This window comes from Pseudorasbora parva, chromosome 22 (assembly GCF_024679245.1).
Source record: "Pseudorasbora parva isolate DD20220531a chromosome 22, ASM2467924v1, whole genome shotgun sequence".
In the NCBI taxonomy this organism is placed as follows: Eukaryota; Metazoa; Chordata; class Actinopteri; order Cypriniformes; family Gobionidae; genus Pseudorasbora; species Pseudorasbora parva.
The window spans coordinates 38,670,561-38,696,828 of NC_090193.1; the positions used below are offsets into that span (position 1 = coordinate 38,670,561).

At 39.1% G+C, this 26,268-nt stretch overlaps 1 protein-coding gene and 1 long non-coding RNA gene across 3 annotated transcripts in view; one reads left to right on the forward strand and one right to left on the reverse strand.

Annotated features, from left to right (window-relative positions):
* The window catches only part of LOC137058344 (uncharacterized), a 159,069-nt gene that overhangs the window by 52,999 nt on the left and 79,802 nt on the right, over positions 1–26,268 (forward strand). For both annotated transcript variants that reach the window (XR_010900659.1, XR_010900660.1), the window contains exon 3: positions 18,247–18,390. This is a non-coding gene — a long non-coding RNA (uncharacterized lncRNA). The remainder of the gene's footprint in view (positions 1–18,246; positions 18,391–26,268) is intronic.
* gli2b (GLI family zinc finger 2b) overlaps positions 9,834–26,268 on the reverse strand; it is a 115,576-nt gene continuing 99,141 nt past the window's right edge. Inside the window, exons 9-14 of the mRNA XM_067431586.1 lie at positions 22,967–23,101; positions 19,514–19,663; positions 18,277–18,441; positions 16,089–16,358; positions 13,216–13,540; positions 9,834–12,616 (exon numbers count right to left, since the gene is read on the reverse strand). Coding sequence (XP_067287687.1) covers positions 10,467–12,616; positions 13,216–13,540; positions 16,089–16,358; positions 18,277–18,441; positions 19,514–19,663; positions 22,967–23,101 — 3,195 coding nt within the window. The 3' untranslated portion in view covers positions 9,834–10,466. The remainder of the gene's footprint in view (positions 12,617–13,215; positions 13,541–16,088; positions 16,359–18,276; positions 18,442–19,513; positions 19,664–22,966; positions 23,102–26,268) is intronic.

The window sequence follows — 26,268 nt, forward strand, 5'->3', positions numbered from 1 at the left end:
CACAAAGAGCAGAAGTCCTTAGGCTATGGAACCGCCTTGTGTGTTTACCTGAGGAAAGACTCACACGAAAAGTGTTTAACTGGGATAGAGCTCACGGACATCCCTGGTCCAGGGAGGTCCTTGAGATCTTCTCAGTAGTAAATTTACAACAATTGTTTTTGAATAGTATAAAGTGCAAGATCACCAATATTAGACAAATATTATTTGATACTTATAAAGAACAGTGGAAATTAGAGATACTACGGAAGCCTAAATTAAGAAGTTATGTGCAGTTTAAGGAAAATTTCTTTACTGAATCTTATGTCAAATATAATTTGAAAAGAAGACAGAGGTCTCTATGTGCTCAGCTTAGAGCTGGTGTGCTGCCCCTAGAGGTGGAAGTGGGGCGCTTTAAGGGACTCCCAGAGGAGGACAGGTTATGTTCTGTATGTGATTTATGTGTGGTGGAGGATGAATTTCATTTTATGTTTTATTGCCCACTGTATAATAATTTAAGAATCGGTTTGTATAATTTGATGCAACAGAAAAATCCAGATTTGTTTTGGTTGCCTGAAGGTGAAATTATGTTTTGGTTGTTTGAAAATGAAATTTTTTGTCTGGCAACCTTTGTTGAGAAGGCATGGACATTACGACAAAAGACTTTGTACCCTGACAGGAGGTAATTTAGTTGTGAGTATGTCAGGATGTTGGGGCTTATTATATTGTTTTTTATTGTATGTATATAATTTTGACGGTCATCTTTCCAAATGATTGGATAGTGTCATATAAGTCCATGTGGGCTGGGCACCATGAGTGCATGACACTTAAATAAAAATATTCATTCAAAAAAAATATTCATTCATATGGGCTATTACATTTTTGTGAAAACTGTCCAAAACCCTGGCGGTGGCTGACATTTTTTTTTAAACGCTGGCGGGGAAAGAGTTGATGCTGATCTTACAGCAGAAAACATGAGCCGCGGTTAATCCCAGTTGTGCAGGCGGGGCATGTTGTCTCAGTGAGCCCCTATTAGAACTATTATATTCTATTCTATACTTTTATGAATTTTATTGAGAAACCATGAGAAAATGCTGCATCAAAAATATTTTTAATGATTAAAAAATGCCATCATTTTATTTGAAAAAGTTAAAGGGTTACTTCAGCGATTAACATATGGCTTTGTATCAGTAGAAACCCTGGAGTATATTCAAATGATCGTGTTCCCCCGCCTCATATCCCCCTGAGACAAGAGATTTATGCATTTTATTTCTGGAAAAATTCCTCTCGTGACGCAAATTGACGATATTTGTGTCACGAGAGGAATGTTTGCCCAGAGCCTAAAGACTACAGCCAGCAGAGGGAGCCATTTCCGCATGTTTTCAACTCGTGCATGGGGAATGGAGATCACACTCACAGCACAGCTCAGCTACAGGCATTAATTTAAACGGATGCTAAGCAATGTAAGTGTTTTAACTTCTCAAATTAATTTCTATGAAAGTTAAGCTTCCAAAGGCATGAACTGAAAACGCGTTGTGAATGTATGCCGCGAATGTGGTCGCGATTACCTCAGCTCTCATCACGAGAGCTCATCAACTCATTTATGACGTTAAATGTAATCTGACTCCTAATCTGAGTCTGCTGTGAGACTCACGCGGCGACTCGATCGTTATATTGAACACACACGTTCAGTATTTAATTGTAGGAACTCAGTCTCTGTAATCCAGTTGCGGTGGCTTTTGGGAATGGCCTCACAGGGCAGCGAAGCATTCTGGGAATTGTAGTCTTTCATCCCCATGAGACAAAAATACATTTTCTGTCTTTTCTCAGTCTAGAAAGCACCACATTAAAAAATTATTTCACATTTCTACTACATTAATGACCCAGTTTAAATACAGATTCATCTTCCCAGCGCTGAAGTACCCCTTTAATAATTGTAATTTGACAAAAAAAATTTAATTGTCTTTTTAAAAAAAAAAAAAATTTTGGTCCGTCATTTGGTCATGTTACCCCACCTACGGGGGCATGTCGTCACATTTCACTTCCATTCTTTCGGGGTAAATCAAGAAAAGAGTATACACTGTATAATGCAGGCGGACTCTTACGCCACCCATCATGTTCTCACGCAGTGAAAAATACATTTGCAGAGGAAAGAGGACACTGACAACACACCGACGGACAGGACAGGGCAGGTTTCTTTTGATATGAAACAAAAGTCTCAACTTTCAAATTGTCATATTTTTAAAAGAAATTTAAATAATAAATACCATTTTATGGCTCTTTAAGGTGTCGTGACAGATCGCTGTAGCTCCTCAGTTAAAGCTGCTCGTGAACTGATCATCTCTTCCTTCTAGTTCATTTATAGCATAAAATAAACATGAATGAACATAAGAATTAATGTTTCAACCGCAGAAAGACATCAGTACACATCGTTTTTCAAGGTGAAGTCCGCCGACGTTACTCTACAAACTCCACAGACTGCTTTGTCGGACAAAATGGCGGATTCGGCAGATAACGGTTTATGACTGGTCAGATAATCTGTCAATCAAACTCCCGGCGAAGGGTGAATTGTGCTAATGCCTTCACAAGTGCTCAAGCCTCCGTTATGAGCTCTAAAATAAAGTTTTTAAATTAGCAGAGGCTTGGGATGAGATGCGTAAGAAATTAGTCCTGCACACAAGAGTGTTTTAAGGACAATAAGCTGACAAATGTGTTGAAATACATCATCTGAACAATGTTTTGAGGTGTGGTAACCATATAGTCCGTATAAGAAACCGTATAAGAACTGACAATAATGTAAAAATGTGTACCTTGAATTCAATGTAAGTCACTTTGGACAAAAGTGTCTGCCAAATGCATAAATGTAAATGTAATGAAACAAAACCACATAATTCTACTAGCCGTGTGAAATTAATTTGGGAAAACTTAAATACTCTGAACCCCAAGTGGATTTACAGAAAATAAGAAGGTTAGGCTGTGCCCCGTGTATAATTATGATGTATATATAAATACACAACATTTTTCTTAAATTTATACATGCATGTATATTTATATATAAATATTCATAATTATTTATGATGCATATTTCTTAGTATTATATGTATATATATATATTATGTAAACACACTTTTATTTTGGATGTAATCAATTGCCCAGCACCATATATATATGCATATGTATGCATATGTATACTAGCTGTTGTTTATGAAAGAAATTTCTAATATGAAGGGAAAAAATATTTCAGGGGTAACCTGGATATGTCGTCAGATGAAAGAGGAAACTGACCCGTCTTTGATGTGTTATGAGTTTCCGGACACTGACAGAAACCTGAAGTCTCTCGTCAGCTTCCTCTGGTCAGTGTGTGTGTGTGTGTGTGTGTGTGTGTGTGACCCAAACGGCTCGGTTACCGGAGGTCAGGAGATGAAGTCGTGTTTGATTACGCGTGCGCCCGCAGAAGGGCCAGTTCACTGACTAGCGCGCGAGTCTCGCCCTGCCGTGTGTTAATTAGCGTCTCCGCCCGCCTTCCTGCCAGGGCTGCCCGTGTCTTTAATTGATTGATCGGCCTGTGTGTGTGTGTGTGTGTGTGTGTGTGTGTGTGTGTGTGTGTGTGTGTGTGTGTGTGTGTGTGTGTGTGTGTGTGTGTGGAGTTCTCCGGTCTGCTCTCGCTGCTCACCCAATCCGTCACGCCGCTGCTCACGCGGACAGCAGCACTACATTACAGCATCGTTAGCTCAGCGATCTCCTGAGCCCCGCTCTCAACACACACCATTACCAAATCCCACAAGCCCCTTCCAGTCGCTCTTTCTCCTATTATATCTGTCTGTCTTTCTCAGCGTGCCTCGCTGGACTCCGAGGGGAAGTTAATGGATGCTCTTTTTCTGTCCCATATAAAGTTTCAGGTGACACTAACCCTAAACCCTAACCCTTTCAAGAGAGATGGTCAATATTTGTGTTCATGTCACTGTACAGGAATACCCTATGCAGCTTATCTATTTGTGGCTTAAAGGGGTGGTTGCATGTGATTTTCACTTTTTTAACTTTAGTTAGTGTGTAATGTCGCTGCTTGAGCTTAAACAGTATCTGCAAAGTTACAGCGCTGAAGGTTCAATGCAAATTAGGTTTTTCGGAGGGATGGGCTTCATAGAAGCAGGAAGCAAACGAGCCATTCAAAGGACAGTGGAGACAGCGGCATTTAATAATATGGCAATTTAATAAAAAAGAAGTATTAAGACAGGTTATACTGCGCCCCATAAACACAACCAAGGAACCACCCCATTAATGCATTTTTCCCATTTATGTTTATGCTAATGCATATTGCACTTACAATTGAAGTCTATAGGGCAAGACATTGCAGGATTCAAATAAACACATGTATCACCACAAAAATATTCATGTTCATAAAATCACTTTCTTTGTTTGTGCATCCTCCTATCTGATATTGCATTGCATTTACGTTTATTAACAAACTATGGAAGCTTGTTTCAGCCACAGAATAAAACTATTTAAAAGATAATTGTGACTTTTTAACTCACAATTCAGACTTTTTCCCCCTCAATTTTACTGTAAATCCTCTGGTACACTTGCCCATAGACTTCCACTGTAACATGAACATGATGGATGTTGTAGTTCTAGACAAAATGTGAGCAGACATTTACTCATCTCACAAAACACATTTATATTCCCCAAAACTAATAAAAAACGTAAAATGCAAATTCACACTCAAAAATAATGTGTTGGCTCAACAAAAAATAACTGTTTTTGAGTTATGACAACTTTGAGTGAATTACAGTTCAAAACAAGCTACCTTGAGTTCGAGGAACTTAATAATTTGTAGCATATACACCATGTTTAAGTTGATTGAGTTGCTTAAACTACCAGAGTTGTAGCCCTGGAGCCAATGAATCTTATCAGGTCAAATCAACATCTATCATAGCACATGCTAACATAACTTATTTAACGTGTATATTTAATGAACAAGTTAGATGTTACTTGTCACTGACATTCGCAAAGTCACTGCTAGAGTCAGTGTATAGTGTTTACCTTCTTGTATCTCATCAGCACAAAAACTTCAACATTACAGAAACCCTTTTAAATGTCAGACACAACAGCATTAAACAGGTCTTTCCCTTCACTAAAAACAAACAAACAGTATATTCACACTTAATTTCAACACTTATTCTCTTTATCCAGTCCTATGCAAAGCATGCCGGGAAGACAATTTTATTAATTTACTACTTCCACACTGTAAAACATTTTTGTTGGTTTAATTTAAAAAAGTAAGTAACCTGGTTGCCTTAAAATTTTGAGTTTATTGAAATCAAAAATTTGAGTTGATATAATGAAGGACATTTGTTTAATAAATAGAAACTCAAAATATTATTGAACCACATAAAAAATTTGATAAATCATGAAAATAGCACTATTTGGCATGTTTCACTGCGTCATCACAAATAAAACACCCAATAAGCTTACAAAATCTTTTAATAATATTTTAATAAAGGTTGTCGAATCTCAAAAAAATGTTCATTGTATTAACTCAAAATTTGTAGTTCAATGAACTCAAAATTTTAAGGCAACCAGGTCACTTTTATTCTAAATATATTTCTTACAGTGCAAAATTGTTTTCTAAAAAGCCAATTAACGCAGAAATTTGAGTTTAAATAACAGACAGATATTAAGTTAATGTAATGATCAACATTATTATCTCAACAAAACTCTAAAAAATAATGTTTGCAACTTAAAAGGTTTAATTAAAATATTAAATTAGTTGAATTTTTAACTTGCAGCTGTGCATTTATTTAAGTTGTGGTAACAGGTCCCCTAGGGTGCAGAATATTACGCAAACCTGCGATAATTAAATATGTTAAATTACATAAATATGCTTTATGTATTTTATCTCACTTTATTGACCAATGTCTTCGCTTTTGACCTTAAAGCATACTAAGCAATAAATACAAACAAACATATTTTTTATTTTTATTTATTATTGCTAAAATGTGACCCTGGAGCACAAAACCAGTCATGTGTCTCACGGGTATATTTGTGGCAAAACATTAGACTGTATGGGTCAAAATTATTGATTTTCTTTTATGCCAAAAATCATTAGGATATTAAGTTCATGTTCCATGAAGATATTTTGTCAATTTTCTACTGTAAATATATTTAAAAAATCATTATTAGTAGTAAAATGCATTGCAAAGGACTTTAATTAGACAACTTTAAAAATTATTTTCTTATTATTTAGATTTTTTTTGCACCCTCAGATTCCAGATGTTCAAATAGTTGTATCTCAACCACATATCCTATCCTAACAAACAATACATCAGTGGAAAGCGTATTTATTCAGCTTTCAGATGATGTATAAATCTCAATTTCAAAAAAATGTACCCTAGTGTCACAAATAAGATTGTGGAACTGCGTCCTATTCTTCTGCAGTCCATCAGAAGGCTTATTCATTTCTCTTTTGGTGTGAGCCTTTTCATTTGTCATTAAATAGAAGCAAGCAAGCCCAGCCCAAGTGAGAAAAGTAACGCAAAAGTAATGTAACACATCCATTAAATGCAATGTTCATTTTTAGGGAGTAACGCAATATTGCAATGCATTCATTTTAAAAGTAACGTTCTCCAACACTTAGCATATCAAGAAAGGTCTGCAGTAATCACAAACCATGCAAGTTATGACCTTGCATGTTAAATTACTCATCTTTCTAAACCGATAGCATGCACATTTGAATTGTCATTTAAGCACATCCGGTTCTCTCAGAAGGTCACTAGGGTCGTGCCTTTACAATGCCTTTCAAATCAAACCTCTGCACGTACTCTGGCAATTTCTCTTTTGTCCGCTCTCAGACTTCAACGCCTTTTTCCCCGACGTTTTCTTTTTCATCCTCAGGCTATTCCTCCTAAGGCTATTTTCCCTTCTCTTTTATTTCTCAGAGAGAATACGAAATTCCAGCTATCAGAAAGAGTAGATCAAACAAGGCCTCGGCTGAATTCACTGTCAGAATAAAACCATTTGTTCCTGAGGCTTTTACTCCGAAGACCTCGTCCCTGGACCGTTTCCTCCTTCATATGTGTGTGTTTTATGTGGTTGAGGCAGTCGTTCCTCTGGGTCAGTCTGCCACTGTTCATTTGAGAAAACATGGCGGTTTACTCCAGAACCTGCTCAGTATGCACAAGACGTGCGCTCAGTTCTCTTAAAGGAGCCCGCTCTCAAATCAAATGAAAAGAAAAACTATTTCTAAACTTGTGTGACTGCTGTGGACTGTTGTCTGGTTTGTTTTCAAGCGGCATTATCAGCACAGATTGCATTTACGTTCTTACATCCATCAACACTCAAACACTGCCATCACAAAAAACAAGAAAGGTCCAACTAGTTGTCCAACAACATGGCTTGTGGCATTTTAAAATCGGCCCCATTTCAATGTTACCTTCTTGATCGCCGTTCCCATCTTAATTTAAAATCTATTTGAGAGGACAATGATATGAAGGTTAAATGGACTGCATTTATAAAATGGACTGCATTTATATAGCGCTTTTATCCAAAGCGCTTTACATTTTGCCTCACATTCACCCATTCACACACCGACGGCGATGTCAGCCATGTAAGGCACCATCCAGCTCGTCGGGAGCAGCTGGGGTTAGGTGTCTTGCTCATGGACACTTCGACACTTGGTCAGGTGGAACCGGGGATTGAACCACCAACCTTCTGGTTTGTAGACAACCTACATGAACCACTGAGCCACTGCCGCAGGTTATGACATAAAGTTTTTTATTTGCACATCCCTATTAAAATAGGATATGTTAGGAGTGCTGTACTCTCCAGTATAAGTCTAAAGACATTGGGCCCTGTTTTAACAATCTGAGCTCATGGTCTAAAGGGCATGGAGCAAGTGCACTTGGGGTGCGTCCGAATCCACTTTTGCTAGGTTAACGACGGGAAAAAACGGTTTGCGTGCCCGGCTCATGGTCTAAAAGGGTCGTCCCTCATCTCCTAATGAGTCATGGGTGTGTTTTGGGCGTAATGTGCAATAAACCAATCAGAGTCTCATCTCCCTTTCCCTTTAAAAGCCAGTTGTGCTCGCAACATGACAGTTTGTCATATTTTATCACCTTCTTATAAACTATAGCAAATAAACGTTTTAATGTGAGAAATGCTGAAAGTGTTTGAATAAATTTTGGTTTGACTGTATGTAAATAGCGTATAAAACGACTGCTTAACATTACTGAATGAAATGTCGACCCAAGGACGAGCTATAGGACTGAAGCTTTGGGGTGTTGATGGACTCGATCCACTTCATCTGTGTTTTGATCATCGTTCTATATCCGATGTAGTCTTTGACAAAAACACTTTTTTGTTGTTGTTGCTCAAAATGTTGTTTTATTAACCTCTAAAGTTTTAACTCCAAGTACTCTGATAAGGGATCCAGAAAGACATCGTCATACTTTACATTTTAAATGTCTGTGGAGGATCTCATATATATGGTACCTTTTGAAAGCTTATAATGTCTTATTTCTGGAGATATGCATCACTTTGGCATTTGTTTTACACAAAGTAACTTATTTACACTAAACTTACTATGGGACCATTTCCGCCTGGATAGAGCTGAACGATTCTGGAAAATAATCTAATTGGAATTTCTTTTAACTATTTTTTTTAACCAATATTGTGATTTAATATGCAATTATTTTTTAATCTCTTAATCTTTTGTATTATTCAACAAAGATAGTAATGTGGGAATCTTTAGGCACCTCACGATCCGATTCCAAAACAATTCTTGAACTTTTTTTTAGTATTGATTAGTCTTATTAATAAAACTTAAACATTTTAATATAAAGTACTTTTTAAAATAATTACACAAATTTAATTATAACAATTGCATGTTAAGAATTTAAATAAATAAACTAAATTGCTTCAAAACATAAAAGCTAGTAAATAATAAAGAGGAACAAAAACATGAAAGCTAGCAGAATACAGGTGTTTCTAAAACATACGCAGCGCCATGATTGCGCACCTGCAGTTCAACTCTAAGCTCAGAATTGATCCAGAATCATTGGAGAGAGAATCTTTTCTCCCACCCCTATTGTATAGTATGACCAACATAATATTGTGTTATAACTATTGTGCATAATATTGTGTGCCACAACGGGGCTACTGAATTAGATGTGCTTATTATTCTGTAGAGGCTGTGTTTCGTCAAGATGCGAACACGATCGTTTTCTGGGCCTGGTGTCTAGGAAGTTTTCAGCTCTGAAACTTACAGGATATTCTTATATTACCATGACCTTTTATATATCAAAAGCTAACGGGAAAGTTGATTTCTCAATTCATCACCCCTTTAAGTATATGTTGTCTGAGCTGTAATACACCCCCACCACACCAAAAACATTTTTTTCAAAACATTTAAATATATGTTGTCTATCTCTTTCAGCAGTGTTTTATGTAACCACAATTGTGTATTTAGAGACCACTGTATGGGAAGTACACTGTACATGACTGTACAATATGGAAAGCTTTTAAATTTGGGTAGGTCAAATCAAGTGGAAATCCCCAAAAATGGTCCCAGAGCTATGGAGGTTAATAAAACATACCCATATTCAAGTCTTGAAAAAAGGAATATGTTGAGCTAGAATAAAACAGGGGTTCTTTCTTTCTACAACAAAATGTTCTGAGGGCCATGAAACGATTGTGAAAATAATCAAAAATGCTGGTGAGGAAAAAGTTAAATGCATTAAACTATTAGGAGAGTAATTCACAAATGCCCTGCGTGTAGAATGAGGAACCAAACAACACTGTAGTAGAAAAACAACAATATTGTATTTCATTAAAAATGTACAAAAGTTATCTACACGATCCAGCCTTGTAAAAGGAATCTGTGCACAACAGGAAAGTTTAAACGTATGTCTGTATATTGAGTTCAAATGTCCGAGATAATCAGGTCCGCTCGGAGAGTTTGGTTCGGTCTCTTCAGAGCGCCGTTACGTTCCTGTGCTTTCATTCAGGTCTTCAAAACAAAGCAAGAGGTATTTCTGACTCTGAACCACACTTTCATAATATTTTATCTGCATATTCATTTGGATCCTTTCTTCTGTCTACAAGGACAAGTACAAACATGGATAGGAAGCATAATATTACATTTAATTTACAGAATGTACAAAACCCCTTCGTCTCCACTGAAGAGGCCCGAGAAGATACGATCCCGTTCTGCTAGAGTAATGTAATTCCTGCATATGCTTGTGCACCACGAGGCACTTGTTTCTTGCGTCTCTTCAGAAGTCATATAAAAATACAGGACTGTCGCATATCAAATTCTCTGTCTGTTCATATGTGCTGTACATACACTGGTCTAAGGCAAAGTATGGCTTCTTGAACAAAACAAAAAGATGTCACCAAACTAATGCTATACAGAATAATACAAAGGATTTTAAAAACGTTTATGTAATATGTCATCACAAACACTGTCTCGTTTAATCTTGTGCTTCCTGTTTTTCCTATGACATCATATTGAGGAACTTGCTTTCCTCTGCGAGCGCAGTCAGCATGGAGCTCATGTCTCCGATGGCCATGTTGCCGATTCCCGGAGGCACCGGGGGCAACGTCACTGAGTTTCTGGGCGTAGTGAGACGGGAGGAATTCTGGGATAGGCTGCGGAGGAGGGTGGGGCTTAAAGTTCCTGACATGAGGCTGGAGTGATCACCGTCATCCAGCATGGCGTCGAAGTCGATCTGCGGGTGCTCTGCTCCGTTTGAATCCACGGTGCTGGAGACCTGATTTGTTTCTGGTGAGCCAATGGCGGTCATGCTTTCTGTCCCACATTGCACTGCATCCGCCATCCCCAGACTATTGGACTCGAACATGTGAATCTGACCAGTGTAGAAAATGCCATTGGTGCCTGTGCCGTCAGCTGATTTTTTAGGACTGGCCTCAGAGGTGTCATATGCAGGGCTAAAGTTGGATTGTGGGTAACCAAGTTGCTGCGCTGCAGTTGTCGTTGGCCCTGAGAGCTGCCGGCTGTAGGTTTTGGGTTCTGTGGGCGGCCTTGGCTGTAGCAGTTCATGGTTTCCGTTCAGCGTGGGATTCTGGGCCGGAATGCCATAGCCTTGCTGGTTGATGTTCATCTGGGAATAATTTCCATGATTATTTGGAAAAGTGGCATGGCTTTGACTAGCCACTGGCTGAGCTCGGACCCTGTTATTCTGGACGCTGCCAGACTGTGCCATCAGCGCTTTACCAGACGGGCTCAGCCCATCATTTGAAGCAGAACCCTCATGGTGACCATGCAGAAAGATAGCCTGCTCTGTGTTCGTCTGCCGTAGTGGTTGCCTCAGGTTGATCCTCTGCGAATTAAACTCGCTATTCCGTTGCACGTGACTCTGCTGGGCAGCGTGAGCGAGGTTGTGACTCATTAGCCCAACTTGTTGGTTGGAGTTGGCATTCTGAAAGGAGCTGAGGTTTTGTTTTTGTTGGAGTGCGGTGAGGTTTCCCCGCCCTGATCCCTGCTTGGTTTGGCTGCGAGATGAATCCACTGTCCCTGAACTGACCTCGTTCCACTGCACCGGCATCTGGCTCTTAGTGGCATTGGGGGAACCTAGGAATGTCTGCTGAGAGCTTGAAGCTGCTGTTTGCTGTGTTACGGCATTCATGTTGCCTTCCACCAAGGCCAGGCGTCTCTGGTAGTGACACTGCTGAAGGGACCCAACACTGTGGAGGCCCTGTCCAGGATAGTGGCGGTACGCTATCCCTGCATTTTGGGGGGAATCTCCATTCTGAGTTGTAATGTACTGAACAACGTCTTCGGGTAACATCACTGCATCATCAAGTCCATTGTTATGGTTGTCCATGTCACTTGCCATAGTTTCCATTGCCACGTTCTCAGATATGCTAGGAGGTCTGGGTGGATATTGGTGGCAGTTTACGTTACCCTCAGACAGGCTGTTGATCTGAGAAAAGTGTCGGCTGGATGCAGAAGGATGCAACGACGGATATGGGTTCACATTGGTCATGCTATTGTAACGTTGCTGGAGGGAATGCTGCTCTGTGCCTACTCTCCTAACGGGGTCGCTTGCTCTTCGAGTGATGTTTCCTGTCACCTCATGGGGCAAGACGCTACGGTTGGCATAGCTGGTATCACTACACCTTCTGGGAACTGAAGGGGGACGGATGGGAAGCGTGGTAATTTCATGGGAATCCCCAAACTGGGCCATCCGAGTCTTCAGGCTCATACAGTCCATGTTAGGTAGAGGGGTGGGTGGCGCGCCGCCTGTGGCAGCAGCATACCTGGCTTTGAGTCTGTAGTGTTGGGCAGGAGTCAGACTGAGTAGACTGGGGATTCCTCCACAATGGCTGGCCTCACTGGACCTTCTAGACATATCGGTGGAAATGGGGTCGTAGGAGCCGGCAGAACTGATGTTAAGACGCCCACCAGGTTGTGAAGTTTGGCTGGATCGACGGCTCGAATAGCAGGGCGAGATTCCGGAAGAACGACGGCTGTAAGCCGAGCTCACGGTGCTGGCCAGACTGTCCCGACGCTCCACCAGTTGACTTAGGACCGTAGTCTCACCGGGACAAAGATCGCCAAGGCGTGGGCTGTAGATGGAAAGCCCTGGATCACACAGACTGCCAGAACTTTCCAATAAAGAACCTGCAACAGAAAAGAGCTGAATTTAGAGATGGATTTTGGGAGTGCATCAGTGGTGGAAAGTTAGCCTGGATGTCAGCCGAACTCAGTCCCGCCCACATCATTTGAGCTCGGGCAGTTCGGTCTGGCCTCGCTCCATAGAGGAGTAATTATGCCTATTACCTGCCAACTACTAGCCCAAAACTAGCCCAATAGCTTTTCGAGGGGGTTCTCTAAAAAAAAAAAAAAAGGCGTTTGGGGGGTAAAATGTGTTATTTCGGCAAGGTTGCCTGCTAATTCGCATTCCTGGGTCTATACATCACATAATGGAGGTCGCTTCCTGCGGACATGGAAAACAACCCGCGGGAAAACCGCAAACTTGGCAACACAGTGCAGTTGAGTACTGTTGACATTCAACAACTAACGTTATGCGTCGCTACGTTGCTCTGATTGGTTGTCGGTCTATCCAATTGAGGTCTTTCCTGGTTCGGTTGAAACACGCCTCATAATTACAGCCCAATGGAGAGGTATCAGACTCATATTCTGACTAGAATTGAGTATGATCCGGTCTGGCTAGTGGAAAGTGATCAAATAAAAAAAATCCTTTTGGTTTGTTTACTCACTGGTATTGATGGGTGGAAGCTTTGTGCTGGGGGCAGGAGGAGTTGGGTTTGCCCAGGAGCACGAGTCCCTCACCGACTTCAGCTTTTCTTGCTTCAGATACGTGAGTCTGTGGGCAGGGCTGGCGTTCTTGCGAAGATGGAGGCCCAACATTCCTGTGGAGACGGTGGAATCCACAAGGGGCGCGTCATCCAGGGCGCTCAGATCTCCTATGCTGCCCCCGCTGAGTCCCGTCGGCTCTACTCCACCGTCATGGTGGCCGGCACTGCCAAGTGGTGACGGCTCGCTGCTACATGATGACTGACCACCAGGGCTGGACTGATACATCTGAGAGAGACAGATGGAAAGTTTGATTACCCAAGAAGCTAAACGGAGAGAATGACTCAGAATGCAGACACAGCAACATGCAAACACACGACCCTTACAATCACTTTCCCCAAGTGTAAATTGCAAATAATGAGCATACTGAGTCGAGGTTTGGGAAAACACCCTTCCCCACGTCTTTTTTCCTCCCCCTCTTCTCAGAAAGCTAGGTTAAGTGCCTGACAAATCGTTATTTCCTATGGCAACTTCTTTGTGCATTATGCATGTGGCCTGGCATGAATACACAAAGGGGAAAGCTCTCAACATAAATAAGGTAAGCCATGCCTTTGTATTCACATCATATGACTGCACATCCCTTGAATGAAGCAAATGTATTCTGTCCCCACGTGAACCGTTCTTGATCACAGCTTGATCACTGGCGCTATTTGTTCAGGACACAAAAACAGTCCCAGTGATATAATATTAATCCACTAATGGCTTTTATCCTTGAGTGGCAGGCGGGAGCGTTAGATCTCGGGATTGTGGGGGGATTGGGCTGGATTGGTAGGGTGGAAACCCATGGGAAATTAGGAGCCCTCTGTGTGTCAACAGATCTCAAAATGTAGGGGTCCACATTTTTTGTCGCAGTGATCAATTGGACACCCAAATGTGTGTACTATGATACTGTATCCTGAATTTGATCTTAACGCTGTGTGCAAGCTTTTCATGAAATAATCTGTAAATAATGTGTAAAAAAGAGAATCATGTACGAGACATTTACCATGCATGCTGTAAAAGGGCAGTTAACATGACATGTCATTTTGACTGTACTTCAACTAAAACCTTTGTTTTACTTTCTTATATTTTCTTAATTTGGCTGACCAGTGTAAAAGCACAGATTTTGTCCATGAAATTATAATTATCTGTGGGGTGACTGTCCTCTCTATATATGATGTGTAACATCAAAATGTTAAAAATAATATGGAAAGAAATATAATTTTAGCCTCATATACAGTCCAATTCAAAAGTTAGGAAACATTACTGCATTTATTTGATTAAAAATAAAAGTAAACACTTTTGAAATATTATTACAATTTAGAATAATGGTTTTCTATTTTAATATACTTTAAAATATAATTTATTTATTTGATGCGAAGCTGAATTTTCAGCATCATCACTCCAGTCTTCAGTCACACGATCCTTCAGAAATCATATTAATACGCTGATTTGATACTCAGTTATTATAAATTATATTTTAAAGTATATTGAAACCATTATTTTAAATTGTAATAATATTTCTGTATTTTGATCAAATACATGTAGGCTTGATGAGCATAAGGGACTTGATTCGTAAAAACTTGTAAGTTTGGATAAATTTGCCATGTTTATGTGCAACTAGTTCCATATTAATTTCCTATATACAAAAATATATTAATGTTTGGGGAAAAAAGACCAAAATCCATGTCACTTGTCAACTGCCCAATGAAATCAACCGTAGAAAGCTCACCTCAGTAACGTCTGTCCTTACGGAAAGTGTATGGGAGAGAAACGGGAAAGAGACAGCAGGATGCACATGTAGAGAGAGCGGTTAAAGATGGACAGATACAGCCGCATGCTTTGTTAGTATGTTTGGATTAGCATAACCCATTTTAATGTATATTTAATCAGCAATGAATAATATATTTGAGAGTACAGATTATACCCATGCATGGACTCTTGTTATTTAAATTACACACATTTTGTCACGCCTTCATTACGCCTTCAAACATGATCCTTTTGTGTAAGTATTAGGGATGCCACAATTCTCAATATAATATTGAACCGTTCGGGTTTGGCATTCACGGTTCAATTGCGTTCGGTTTTGCACTTAATTAATTATTTCTATTTCTCTCCGTTTGAAATATTTCTCTCAGTTTATTTCGGCTGTTTGAGTGTGCCTGTGAGTAGTCTACGCGCTGAAATGAGCAAATATCCAATCATATGCACTAAAGTTAGGGGGTGTTTAGCCTTGCCGGTTAAACATTTAATTTGCGTGTCTATGCACTGTTTTACATGCACTGAGCGTGCACTAAAAGCCTGTTAAACACACACAAGTTTAACATATTTAAACACAGTCGGTTATGTCTAAAGTGAAAGTAAAACCGTGTGTGTCTGTATACGAGATGCGAACAGGTTGTGAACACTTGCTCTTAAAGGGACAGTTCACCTCTAAAATGATGTTAATAAAACAACAAAAGACAGAGAAAATCACTCAATGCTCTTGAATAAAACAACCTTTAATACAGTAGCTTTTGATCAATGTGTATTGTATTTTGAAGACTATGTAATTTTAGCCTACATTTATTCATTCAATTTCATACTTAAATGCTGCCGTACATCTCATCTTTATATATATATTTATTTATTTATTTTATATTATACAATACACTAGAAATGTATACAAGGTTTTTTTTTTTAAAGTAACGTATTAATGTTTTTCAAGTCTTTTAAGTAAATTAAAGAACCGTCGACTAACTGTATTGTTGCATCCCCAGTAAGCATGCAGACCAATAATACATCAAACCAAGCTTACCATGGAGTTCTCTGTCTTTATAGACTTGACCTGCAGATAGTCCTCCACGACTCGAGTCGTGCTGTTGGCTTCAAGTTTGTCGACTGCCATTTTGGTTCCGGCCTCGTTCTCTCCGTTTTCCTTGGGCGGGTGGGGTCGGGACGGCAGGTCACCGCGCTGCTTCTTGGTGACGTGAGCTTCGGGGCCGTGGACGGTTTTGACGTGTTTCCGGAGCGAGCTGGGATCGGTGTAGCGTTTGGTGCAGCCCGGGATCTTACACACGTAGGGTTTCTGTGGAGATAAATATCTCTCGGTTTCACACGACCCTCTAACAGTCAAATGTACGACTTTGAATTAGACTTTTATCTCTTCCTGTTAAGTCAGATTATCTTCAAATGGAGCAGTAGATGAATACACAATTAGAGGAATAAATTACGGCGCGTGTGCTGACATACTGATTGTGCGAATGCTAAGTGTTCGTGATGCATGGCTGTTTACTAATAAAGTTGAGATGGAATGATCTTTCTCCCTCCTTTAGCTCGTGATGGATCAGCCGGGAGCAGAAATGGCGCCAGGTTTCATTTTCTATGCGCGGTCTGCAGGTGGTCTGTTTCTCCGTTGGGGACGTGCTTGATTCTTACTAATGTATTGTGGGTTGCCGTACTCATTAGCTTCTCAGCTCATTATTCACACACACACTCGTATGTATTGCTGGCTAATGGGACAGCGTTGGGCGTCCAGGAGCAATCACTACACATGATGGGGGAATGCGTGAACAAATCTAATTTTGGCCTAAATTTGTAAGTGTGTGCTGAAAATGGCACATTTACATAGCATTAGGCAGTTAGCAGATCCTTAATGCCACAGTGAAGTAGATTATCTGATCCTCCCTCTGAAGAACAGCTACCGGGGCGGCACACGTCTGAAACTCCCGCGTGGATGACGTTAACTGATCTCGTGCAGTCGGCCCACGCTTATAGGAATAGTTCACCCAGAAATGCAAATTTGGTTACAAGATGCTCAACCCTCTCTAGTTTTTAATAGCTCTGTGTGAGGAGCAAACTGAAATGCAAGTTGTTTTTTGAGGTGAAGCTCACGGTCACCTTCCACTTTCATTGGGAAAAGAAGCTTGAATGTCACATAATTTGTAAATATGAAGTCTAGCTCACTTCAGTATTTAAAAAATATATTCATTACACATTCTAATTACCATCATGCAAAAAACAAGTACAGTATTTTTTATTACTGTAATGCAAGAACATTAAAATAATTTATATATTTGTATTTATTTTCAATTAATTTATAGTTATTTAAATAAAAAAGATAATGATGTAATGCAGTAAATTATGAAAACCTCAATGCAAATATCAATGCAAAAAATTAAATATTGATACAAATATTATTATTTTTCTATGAAAATTTTGTATTTACTCCAATATTTAAAAATAATAATAATTACCCAGTTCTAAATACCATAATGCAAAAAAATCTAATTTTAATTACTGTAATGCAAAGATATATATATATATATATATATATATATATATATATATATATATATATATATATATATATATATATATATATATATATATTATTATTAATTCATGGTTATTTAAAATAAAAAGTACAAGTATTACAATATTTTGATTGATGTAATGCAGAAAATGAAAACCTTAAAATAGAAAATATTTATAGAAAATATTAATAATATTTTATTTTTATATTAGTTATTATTTATTACTTTACAAAGTTAAATATTTATACATCATGGTAGAATTGGTTGTACTGCCATTTTTTTTTTTAATAAACAATTTATGTTTTTATATATATATATATATATATATATATATATATATATATATATATATATATATATATACTTTTGCATCAGTAAACTCCTAATTATTGCCTATTAATAGTTAGTATGGTAGTTGTTAAGTTTAGGATTAAGGGATGTAGAATATGATCATGCAGAATAATACATTAATATGTGCTTTATAAGTGCTAATAAACAGCAAATATCCTAGTAATATGCGTGCTAATAAGCAACTAGTTAATATGAGAATTTTACCCTATATATAATTTTGGATACGATGAGATTCACCCTCATATACATGTTTTAATGACAAGTATATAAAGTGTGTGAATGTTTATGACTGTATTTGTGTACACACAGATCTGTCCGGATGAAGGCGAGTGTCTCTACCTCGTTGGAGTGTGTGCGGTTCTGGTGTTTGGCTCGGTCCGAGGCGTTGGAGAAGGCCTTGTTGCAGCCTTCATGCTCACACACGTAGGGTTTCTCTCCAGTGTGTGAGCGCAGGTGAGTTTTCAGATTCTCCAGACGAGAGTACGCCTTAGAGCAGCCCTCGAACTGAAACACACACACACACACACACACACACACACACACACACACACACACACACACACACACACACACACACTCTCATAAAAACACTGGTAGAGTCCAGTACTAGAGTTGTGCCAATTTAAATAATCTCAGAAAGAAAAACTAATCATCGCATTTACATCATTGCATTTGGCAGATGCTTTTATCCATTTCATTCAAGGTATTTTTTATGAGTTCATGCACTGCATTCCCTTGGAAACGAACCCATGACCTTGGCGTTGCTGGTGCCATGCTCTACTGTTGGGAATTATTATTGATATAAATGCATATAGTTGTGCTTATTTTAGTGACTTTAAGTCTACAAAAGTGTTCTCAGCTATAGTTTGTGTACATTTGCATTTCTATTAATTTGATTTCAAATCATAAAAATGCAACTTTTCTTAGCTGTCTGTGTGCGTGTATATATGTTTATATATATATTATAATATATATGTTTATATACATTTTAATACTATAAAAAAGTTTTAATACTTTTTTATAGTATTAAAATGTATGTTGTTTTAGCTGTAGTTTGTGTACATTTGCCTTTTTTGGACCTTATTAAAGTATAAAATGCCTTTTTAGCTGTAGTTTGGGGACATATGCATTTTTTACTTATTTAAAAAAAATACTAATTAGTTTTCTCAGCTGTATTGTGTGTACATTTGCATTTTTTGCGACTTTTTTAAAATATAAAAATGCATGTTTTTTCAGTTGTTGTTTAGGGACATGAATTTTTAACTTATTTTCTTTTTTTGGTATACTTTTTTTAAGTATAAAAATGCACATTTTTTAGCTGTAGTTTGTGTAAAAAATTTTTTTTTTTGGGACTGTATTAAAATAATGCAAGTTTTCTCAGCGGTAGCTTGTGTACATTTACATTAAAAAAATGCCTTTAAAGTATAAAAAGTTTACTTAGGGGTTGTGTTAACCGGCACTAGTCATTTTAATTTGTTTTGCACAGAACAATAGAAGGTCCGTGGCATGTCCTGATATGGATGTTGTGTGTGTGTGTGTGTGTGTGTGTGTGTGTGTAGTATCCTGTACGACTCACAGTGCATTTGTGTGGTTTCTCCCCGGTGTGTCTGCGCATATGAACCACCAGCATGTACTGCGCTTTAAAGGGCTTCTGTTCGCGCGAGCACTCCTCCCAGCGGCACACAAACTCCTTCTTCTCCCCGTGGATGTGTTCGTTATTGATGTGCTGCGAACACACAAACACACGCGTTCAGTTTCGTTCTGCTACAGGAATCTGGGGTCTCACCTCCCTTTGTAATGTCAGCGTTGTGTTTAAGGTCTAATTGGCCGTGCCGTGCACACAAAAAAACACGCCGCAATTGGCGTCGTTTGGACGCAAGGCTGCATCTATCAAGAGCTTGAGAAAATAAAGCAATTTGAGCTTCTGAGGAGCCCATTTGCCTATTCGCCAATTGAAGAGCAAAGCTATCCATCACGAGCGTCTGCGTCCTCTACGTCTGTCAGACGGGAATAAGGAAATGTGATGGTGTGTGATTGTGAGAGAGTGTGTTTTTAAAAGTGTCTCTGGTGATGGACAAAAACCCTCAGATCTGAGCAAACCACAAATTTGCAATTACGAACACACTCTCTGTGTACTCAAAATGGCTTTTAAGGGATTCTTGGAAATGTACACTTTGAATTCATTCACGTCTCAATGCGATTCATTAGATCAAGCGCTGTTATCCGTGTGTCTCAAACGCTGCAGGATCATTTCTCTTCCCGAACGCTCACTTTATATTCATTTTTGAAGCCTCAGTGTAAACTGGTCAAAAAAACTGAATCATCTGGAGATCTGGTAAACGATTCAGTCTAAATGACTCACTTAAGAAAGTAGCCTGAACTCCAGTTTGGCATTTTACATCTCTGCCTTTACTGCTCACAGTTACACTCCAAAATAAACTTCTTAAGAGTTTGCAAATGCTGAATCACTAAATAGAATCGGTTCAATAAGAGTTGATTAACACTGAATCTATCAGAAACTGGAAACAATTCACACACATATGATTCCTCCACAATGAGCTTCATTATGGCCACATCTTTCCATCATGTCTAACAGCAACAACACTGAAGTGCTCTAGATCACTGATAACACACACACACACACACACACACACACACACACACACACACACACACAGGCACTCTTCTGTTTCTCTTTAAGCCCATAATGAGCTGTTATCAGAGTGTGTATCGCTTATGTAAACAGACGATCAAGAGTGTCATTCAGTGAGTGAACGGGCAGTGAGAGTGAATCAGTCCCTCCCCTCAGCGAGTGTGTGTGTGTGTTTCAGTGTGACGGACAGGCTCTTTTCTCTACGCTTCACTGGTTGGCTGGAATGCCACAGAAAGCTGTGTCACCCCACACAGGACAAAGTGCATGCTGGGATTGATCAACCCGCACAAAAAAACCATCACAAAGAAACCAGTCGGTCGTGAAAACACACCATCCAAATTCCTTTCACCTATTTCACTCTCTAAAGGAGTGTGTAACATGTTTATATATATAATAAAATCTAATATAATATTTTGTGTGTGTGTCTATATATATATATATATATATATATATATATATATACATATATATATATATATATACATACATACATACATACATACATACATACACACACATACAATTACTATTTTAATTATTATTTATATTAATATATATATATATATATATATATATATATATATATATATATATTTAGCTGTCAAATCGCACACACATACATAATGTATTTATTATATATTTACAAACTTGTATGTTAGATGCGATTAATTGTGATAAATAGATTTGACAGCACTAATATTAATATATGTGTGTGTATGTATATATAGTTATACAAAATACAATATAATAGTAAATATAACATTTATTAAAATATCACAATTATGTTGTTTATATAAATATACATATCACTTACAACATGATATTATATATAAGGGATGCAACAATAAAGTTAGTCCACGGTTCAATACACACCTCGGTTTTTAACCACGGTTTTCGGTTCGGTTTGTTTCGTTTCGGTTTTCATTTCGGTTTTTTGCTATTCTATTCTTAGGCGACATGAACAGAAAAGGGTTAAGGAGAAAATGTTTTTATTGCAATACTCTTTCTTTATTTTACTTAAAAGACTTGAAAACCCTTACTTAAACTTTACTTAAAGACCCTTGTACACATTCCTAGTGTATTGTATAATATAAAATAATTATATATAAATATTTACAGTGGCAGCTCAGAGATGTACAGCAGCATTTAAGTATGAAAATGAAATTATAAAATTAAAACTACATAGTCTTCAATATAAAATATACATTGATTAAAAGCTACTGTATTAAAGGTTTTGTTTTATTCAAGAGCATTGAGTGATTTTCTCTGTCTTTTGTTGTTTTATTAACATAATTTTAGAAGCGAACTGTCCCTTTAAGGACAAGTGTTCACGACCTGCTCGCATCTCATATACACACATGCGGTTTTACTTTCACTTTAGACATAACCGACTGTGTTTATATGTGTTAACCTTGTGTGTATTTGACAGTATTATTGCAGTAAGACTCTGAGCGTGCCAATGAAATGTTTAACCGGCAAGGCTTTAAAACGCAAATGCAAATAATGAACTTTCGTGATTGTGAATAAACCACAGTGTTCTGTGAATATAACTCTCTGACACCAGCATTTAACTTTAGTGCATATGAGAGAAATATTTCAAACTGAGAGAAATAAAAATAATAAATGCAAAACCGGAAAAAAAACGCAATTCACAAGCGTGTATTGACCTGTGAATGCCGTACCGAACGGTTCAGTATTATATTGAGAATTGTGGCATCCCTAATATATATATCCTGCAGCATTTGAGACACAGATGCACAGTTGATCTAATGCAACGACATTAAATAAAATAATATTGATAATATGAGTAACAAACGAAACCTGGTGTACCATTGTGCTTTTAAAAGTGCAGGTATCTATCATTAAAATTTTTTTTTTTAATGAATTTACTGAGGAATGATTCATGTTATTTTCATCTTTGTATATTGTTAACCTGAGGTATTCTGAAGCTGCTCAGTTCCACATGGACGGTTCAGATCATCTGGTGAGACAGATTTATGCTGGGGTCGCAGGTCAAGAGGTCAGAGGTCAGTGACACCTTGTGCCACTCAGCTGCCCGGGCCAAAACTGAGTCGGTAAAAGTCTCCTCAGATGGGACGCCAAACAGTAAGAGCTTTAGCTTAACGGCATTCTCAAATCGGATTGGTTGTTATAAATGCAGGTGAGGCGGATAAAGTTGTAATGTGTGCAAAAAAATGTTTTGAAGCCAATAAATTCCTGCTAAAAATTGTGATTCTGCATATATCCTTCACTACTGGTATTTAGTGAAGTCTTGACCCTGTTTGAAACAAGCACGTCTCTGAAACGTTCACCTGTGTCCACCCCAGCCGTCTGTCAGACTATCCCATAACCACACACACACACACACACACTTACATGCACCAGCTGTTCCTGCGTGTCGTACTCTTTGCTGCAGCCCTCCCAGTGGCAGTTGGTTTCGTACACCACCTCAGCCTCCTGCTTACAGTCGTCCACGTCTTCCTTCAGGTCCAATGCGCCGCTCAGAGGGTCCTGAGAGGGAACAGCAGCGTTACGGCATAAACGCTCTTTAGTGGATCGGCTTGTTAGCAATAGAGAAAGAAAATGGCTCTCATTCCCTTTTAATTGTGTGGATTATTTGTATTTATCAGCCTAATTTACAACACGTGCAGATGCAAAATAATTTGCTCTTAATCTTGTTAATGAATGTGGAGTGCTCTAAATGAGCGATCGCATGCCTGATGATAGTCATTTGCATAAAACACGTCCGCAACATCTCCATATAAGGGCTTTCCTGTGCAGCCTTTCGTCACTCTCAGAAAACATTTCAGCGAGAACCAATGAGGTTCATTCTTGTCTTACACATCACATTTACACTTCAGTGAGAACCAATGAGGTTCATTCTTGTCTTACACATCACATTTACACTTCAGTGAGAACCAATGAGGCTCATTCTCGTGTTACGCATCACATTTGAGCTTCAGCGAGAACCAATGAGGCTCATTCTCGTGTTACGCATCACATTTGAGCTTCAGCGAGAACCAATGAGGTTCATTCTCGTGTTACACATCACATTTACACTTCAGTGAGAACCAATGAGGCTCATTCTCGTGTTACACATCACATTTACACTTCAGTGAGAACCAATGAGGCTCATTCTCGTGTTACACATCACATTTGAGCTTCAGCGAGAACCAATGAGGCTCATTCTCGTGTTACACATCACATTTACACTTCAGTGAGAACCAATGAGGCTCATTCTCGTGTTACACATCACGTTTGAGCTTCAGCGAGAACCAATGAGGCTCATTCTCGTGTTACACATCACATTTACGCTTCAGTGAGAACCAATGAGGCTCATTCTCGTGTTACACATCACGTTTGAGCTTCAGCGAGAACCAATGAGGCTCATTCTCGTGTTACACATCACGTTTGAGCTTCAGCGAGAACCAATGAGGTTCATTCCCGTGTTACACATTACATTTGAGCTTCAGCGAGAACCAATGAGGCTCATTCTCGTGTTACACATCACATTTACACTTCAGTGAGAACCAATGAGGCTCATTCTCGTGTTACACATCACATTTACGCTTCAGCGAGAACCAATGAGGTTCATTCTCGTGTTACACATCACATTTGAGCTTCAGCGAGAACCAATGAGGTTCATTCCCATGTTACACATCACATTTGAGCTTCAGCGAGAACCAATGAGGTTCATTCCCATGTTACACATCACATTTGAGCTTCAGCGAGAACCAATGAGGTTCATTCCCATGTTACACATCACATTTGAGCTTCAGCGAGAACCAATGAGGCTCATTCTCGTGTTACACATCACATTTACACTTCAGTGAGAACCAATGAGGCTCATTCTCGTGTTACACATCACATTTACGCTTCAGCGAGAACCAATGAGGTTCATTCTCGTGTTACACATCACATTTGAGCTTCAGCGAGAACCAATGAGGTTCATTCCCATGTTACACATCACATTTGAGCTTCAGCGAGAACCAATGAGGTTCATTCCCATGTTACACATCACATTTGAGCTTCAGCGAGAACCAATGAGGTTCATTCCCATGTTACACATCACATTTGAGCTTCAGCGAGAACCAATGAGGTTCATTCCCATGTTACACATCACATTTGAGCTTCAGCGAGAACCAATGAGGTTCATTCCCATGTTACACATCACGTTTGAGCTTCAGCGAGAACCAATGAGGTTCATTCTCGTGTTACACATCACATTTGAGCTACAGTGAGAACCAATGAGGTTCATTCTCGTGTTACACATCACATTTGAGCTTCAGCGAGAACCAATGAGGTTCATTCTCGTGTTACACATCACATTTGAGCTACAGCGAGAACCAATGAGGTTCATTCCCATGTTACACATCACATTTGAGCTACAGCGAGAACCAATGAGGTTCATTCCCATGTTACACATCACATTTGAGCTTCAGCGAGAACCAATGAGGTTCATTCTCGTGTTACACATCACATTTGAGCTACAGCGAGAACCAATGAGGTTCATTCCCATGTTACACATCACATTTGAGCTTCAGCGAGAACCAATGAGGTTCATTCTCGTGTTACACATCACATTTGAGCTTCAGCGAGAACCAATGAGGTTCATTCTCGTGTTACACATCACATTTGAGCTTCAGCGAGAACCAATGAGGCTCATTCTCGTGTTACACATCACATTTGAGCTTCAGCGAGAACCAATGAGGTTCATTCTCGTGTTACACATCACATTTGAGCTTCAGCGAGAACCAATGAGGCTCATTCCCGTGTTACACATCACGTTTGAGCTTCAGCGAGAACCAATGAGGCTCATTCTCGTGTTACACATCACATTTGAGCTTCAGCGAGAACCAATGAGGCTCATTCTCGTGTTACACATCACATTTACACTTCAGTGAGAACCAATGAGGCTCATTCTCGTGTTACGCATCACGTTTGAGCTTCAGCGAGAACCAATGAGGTTTGTTTTCATGCGTCAAGCAGGTTTATTTGAGCTTCTGTTTATGTTCGGTGATCCATGTTTATAAGTTGAATAAAAGCCTTTGGAACGGGTTTTGAATAACATTAGGGTAATTAATTAATGACTGAATTTTCATTTTCAGGTGAACTATCCATTTAATACCACGACTTAATCCCAGCAAAATATCAATGTCAACTGTCGTCACTATCCTACGTCAAAGTGACGCTGGCATTAGACCAAATATCAATGTCTTATGACGTTGGTGGCCCACTAGACAGACAAATGCTGTGTGAAACGTTCAGTTGTGCTCTATCTCAGCACTCCCTCATCGCTGATATATTATTTCCTCGACCAGAATCGTAGTACGAAGACGAAACATTAATTGTGCGCTTGTAGGGACACGTGTGTGGTGTTAAGAGCGATTGGAGCGCTGCTCTGCTGTGGGTAGCGCAGACGCTCTCCGATGCAACACACACACACACACACACACAGCATGCTGACTGCAGCATGTTTATCTCTGCCCTGTGAGCTATCTTCATCAATTCTGTTGGCCCCAAGACGACGGCAGCCGCCTTATTCCCCATGCATCAAGCACCAACCTGCCTCACCGCCAAGAGCAGCCGCAGATTTGTCAAAAGATGAGCAGCGAGAGAGAGAGAGGGAAAAAACTCTCAGGTGACAATAACGGCCGGCCAATATTTCATTAAAATGA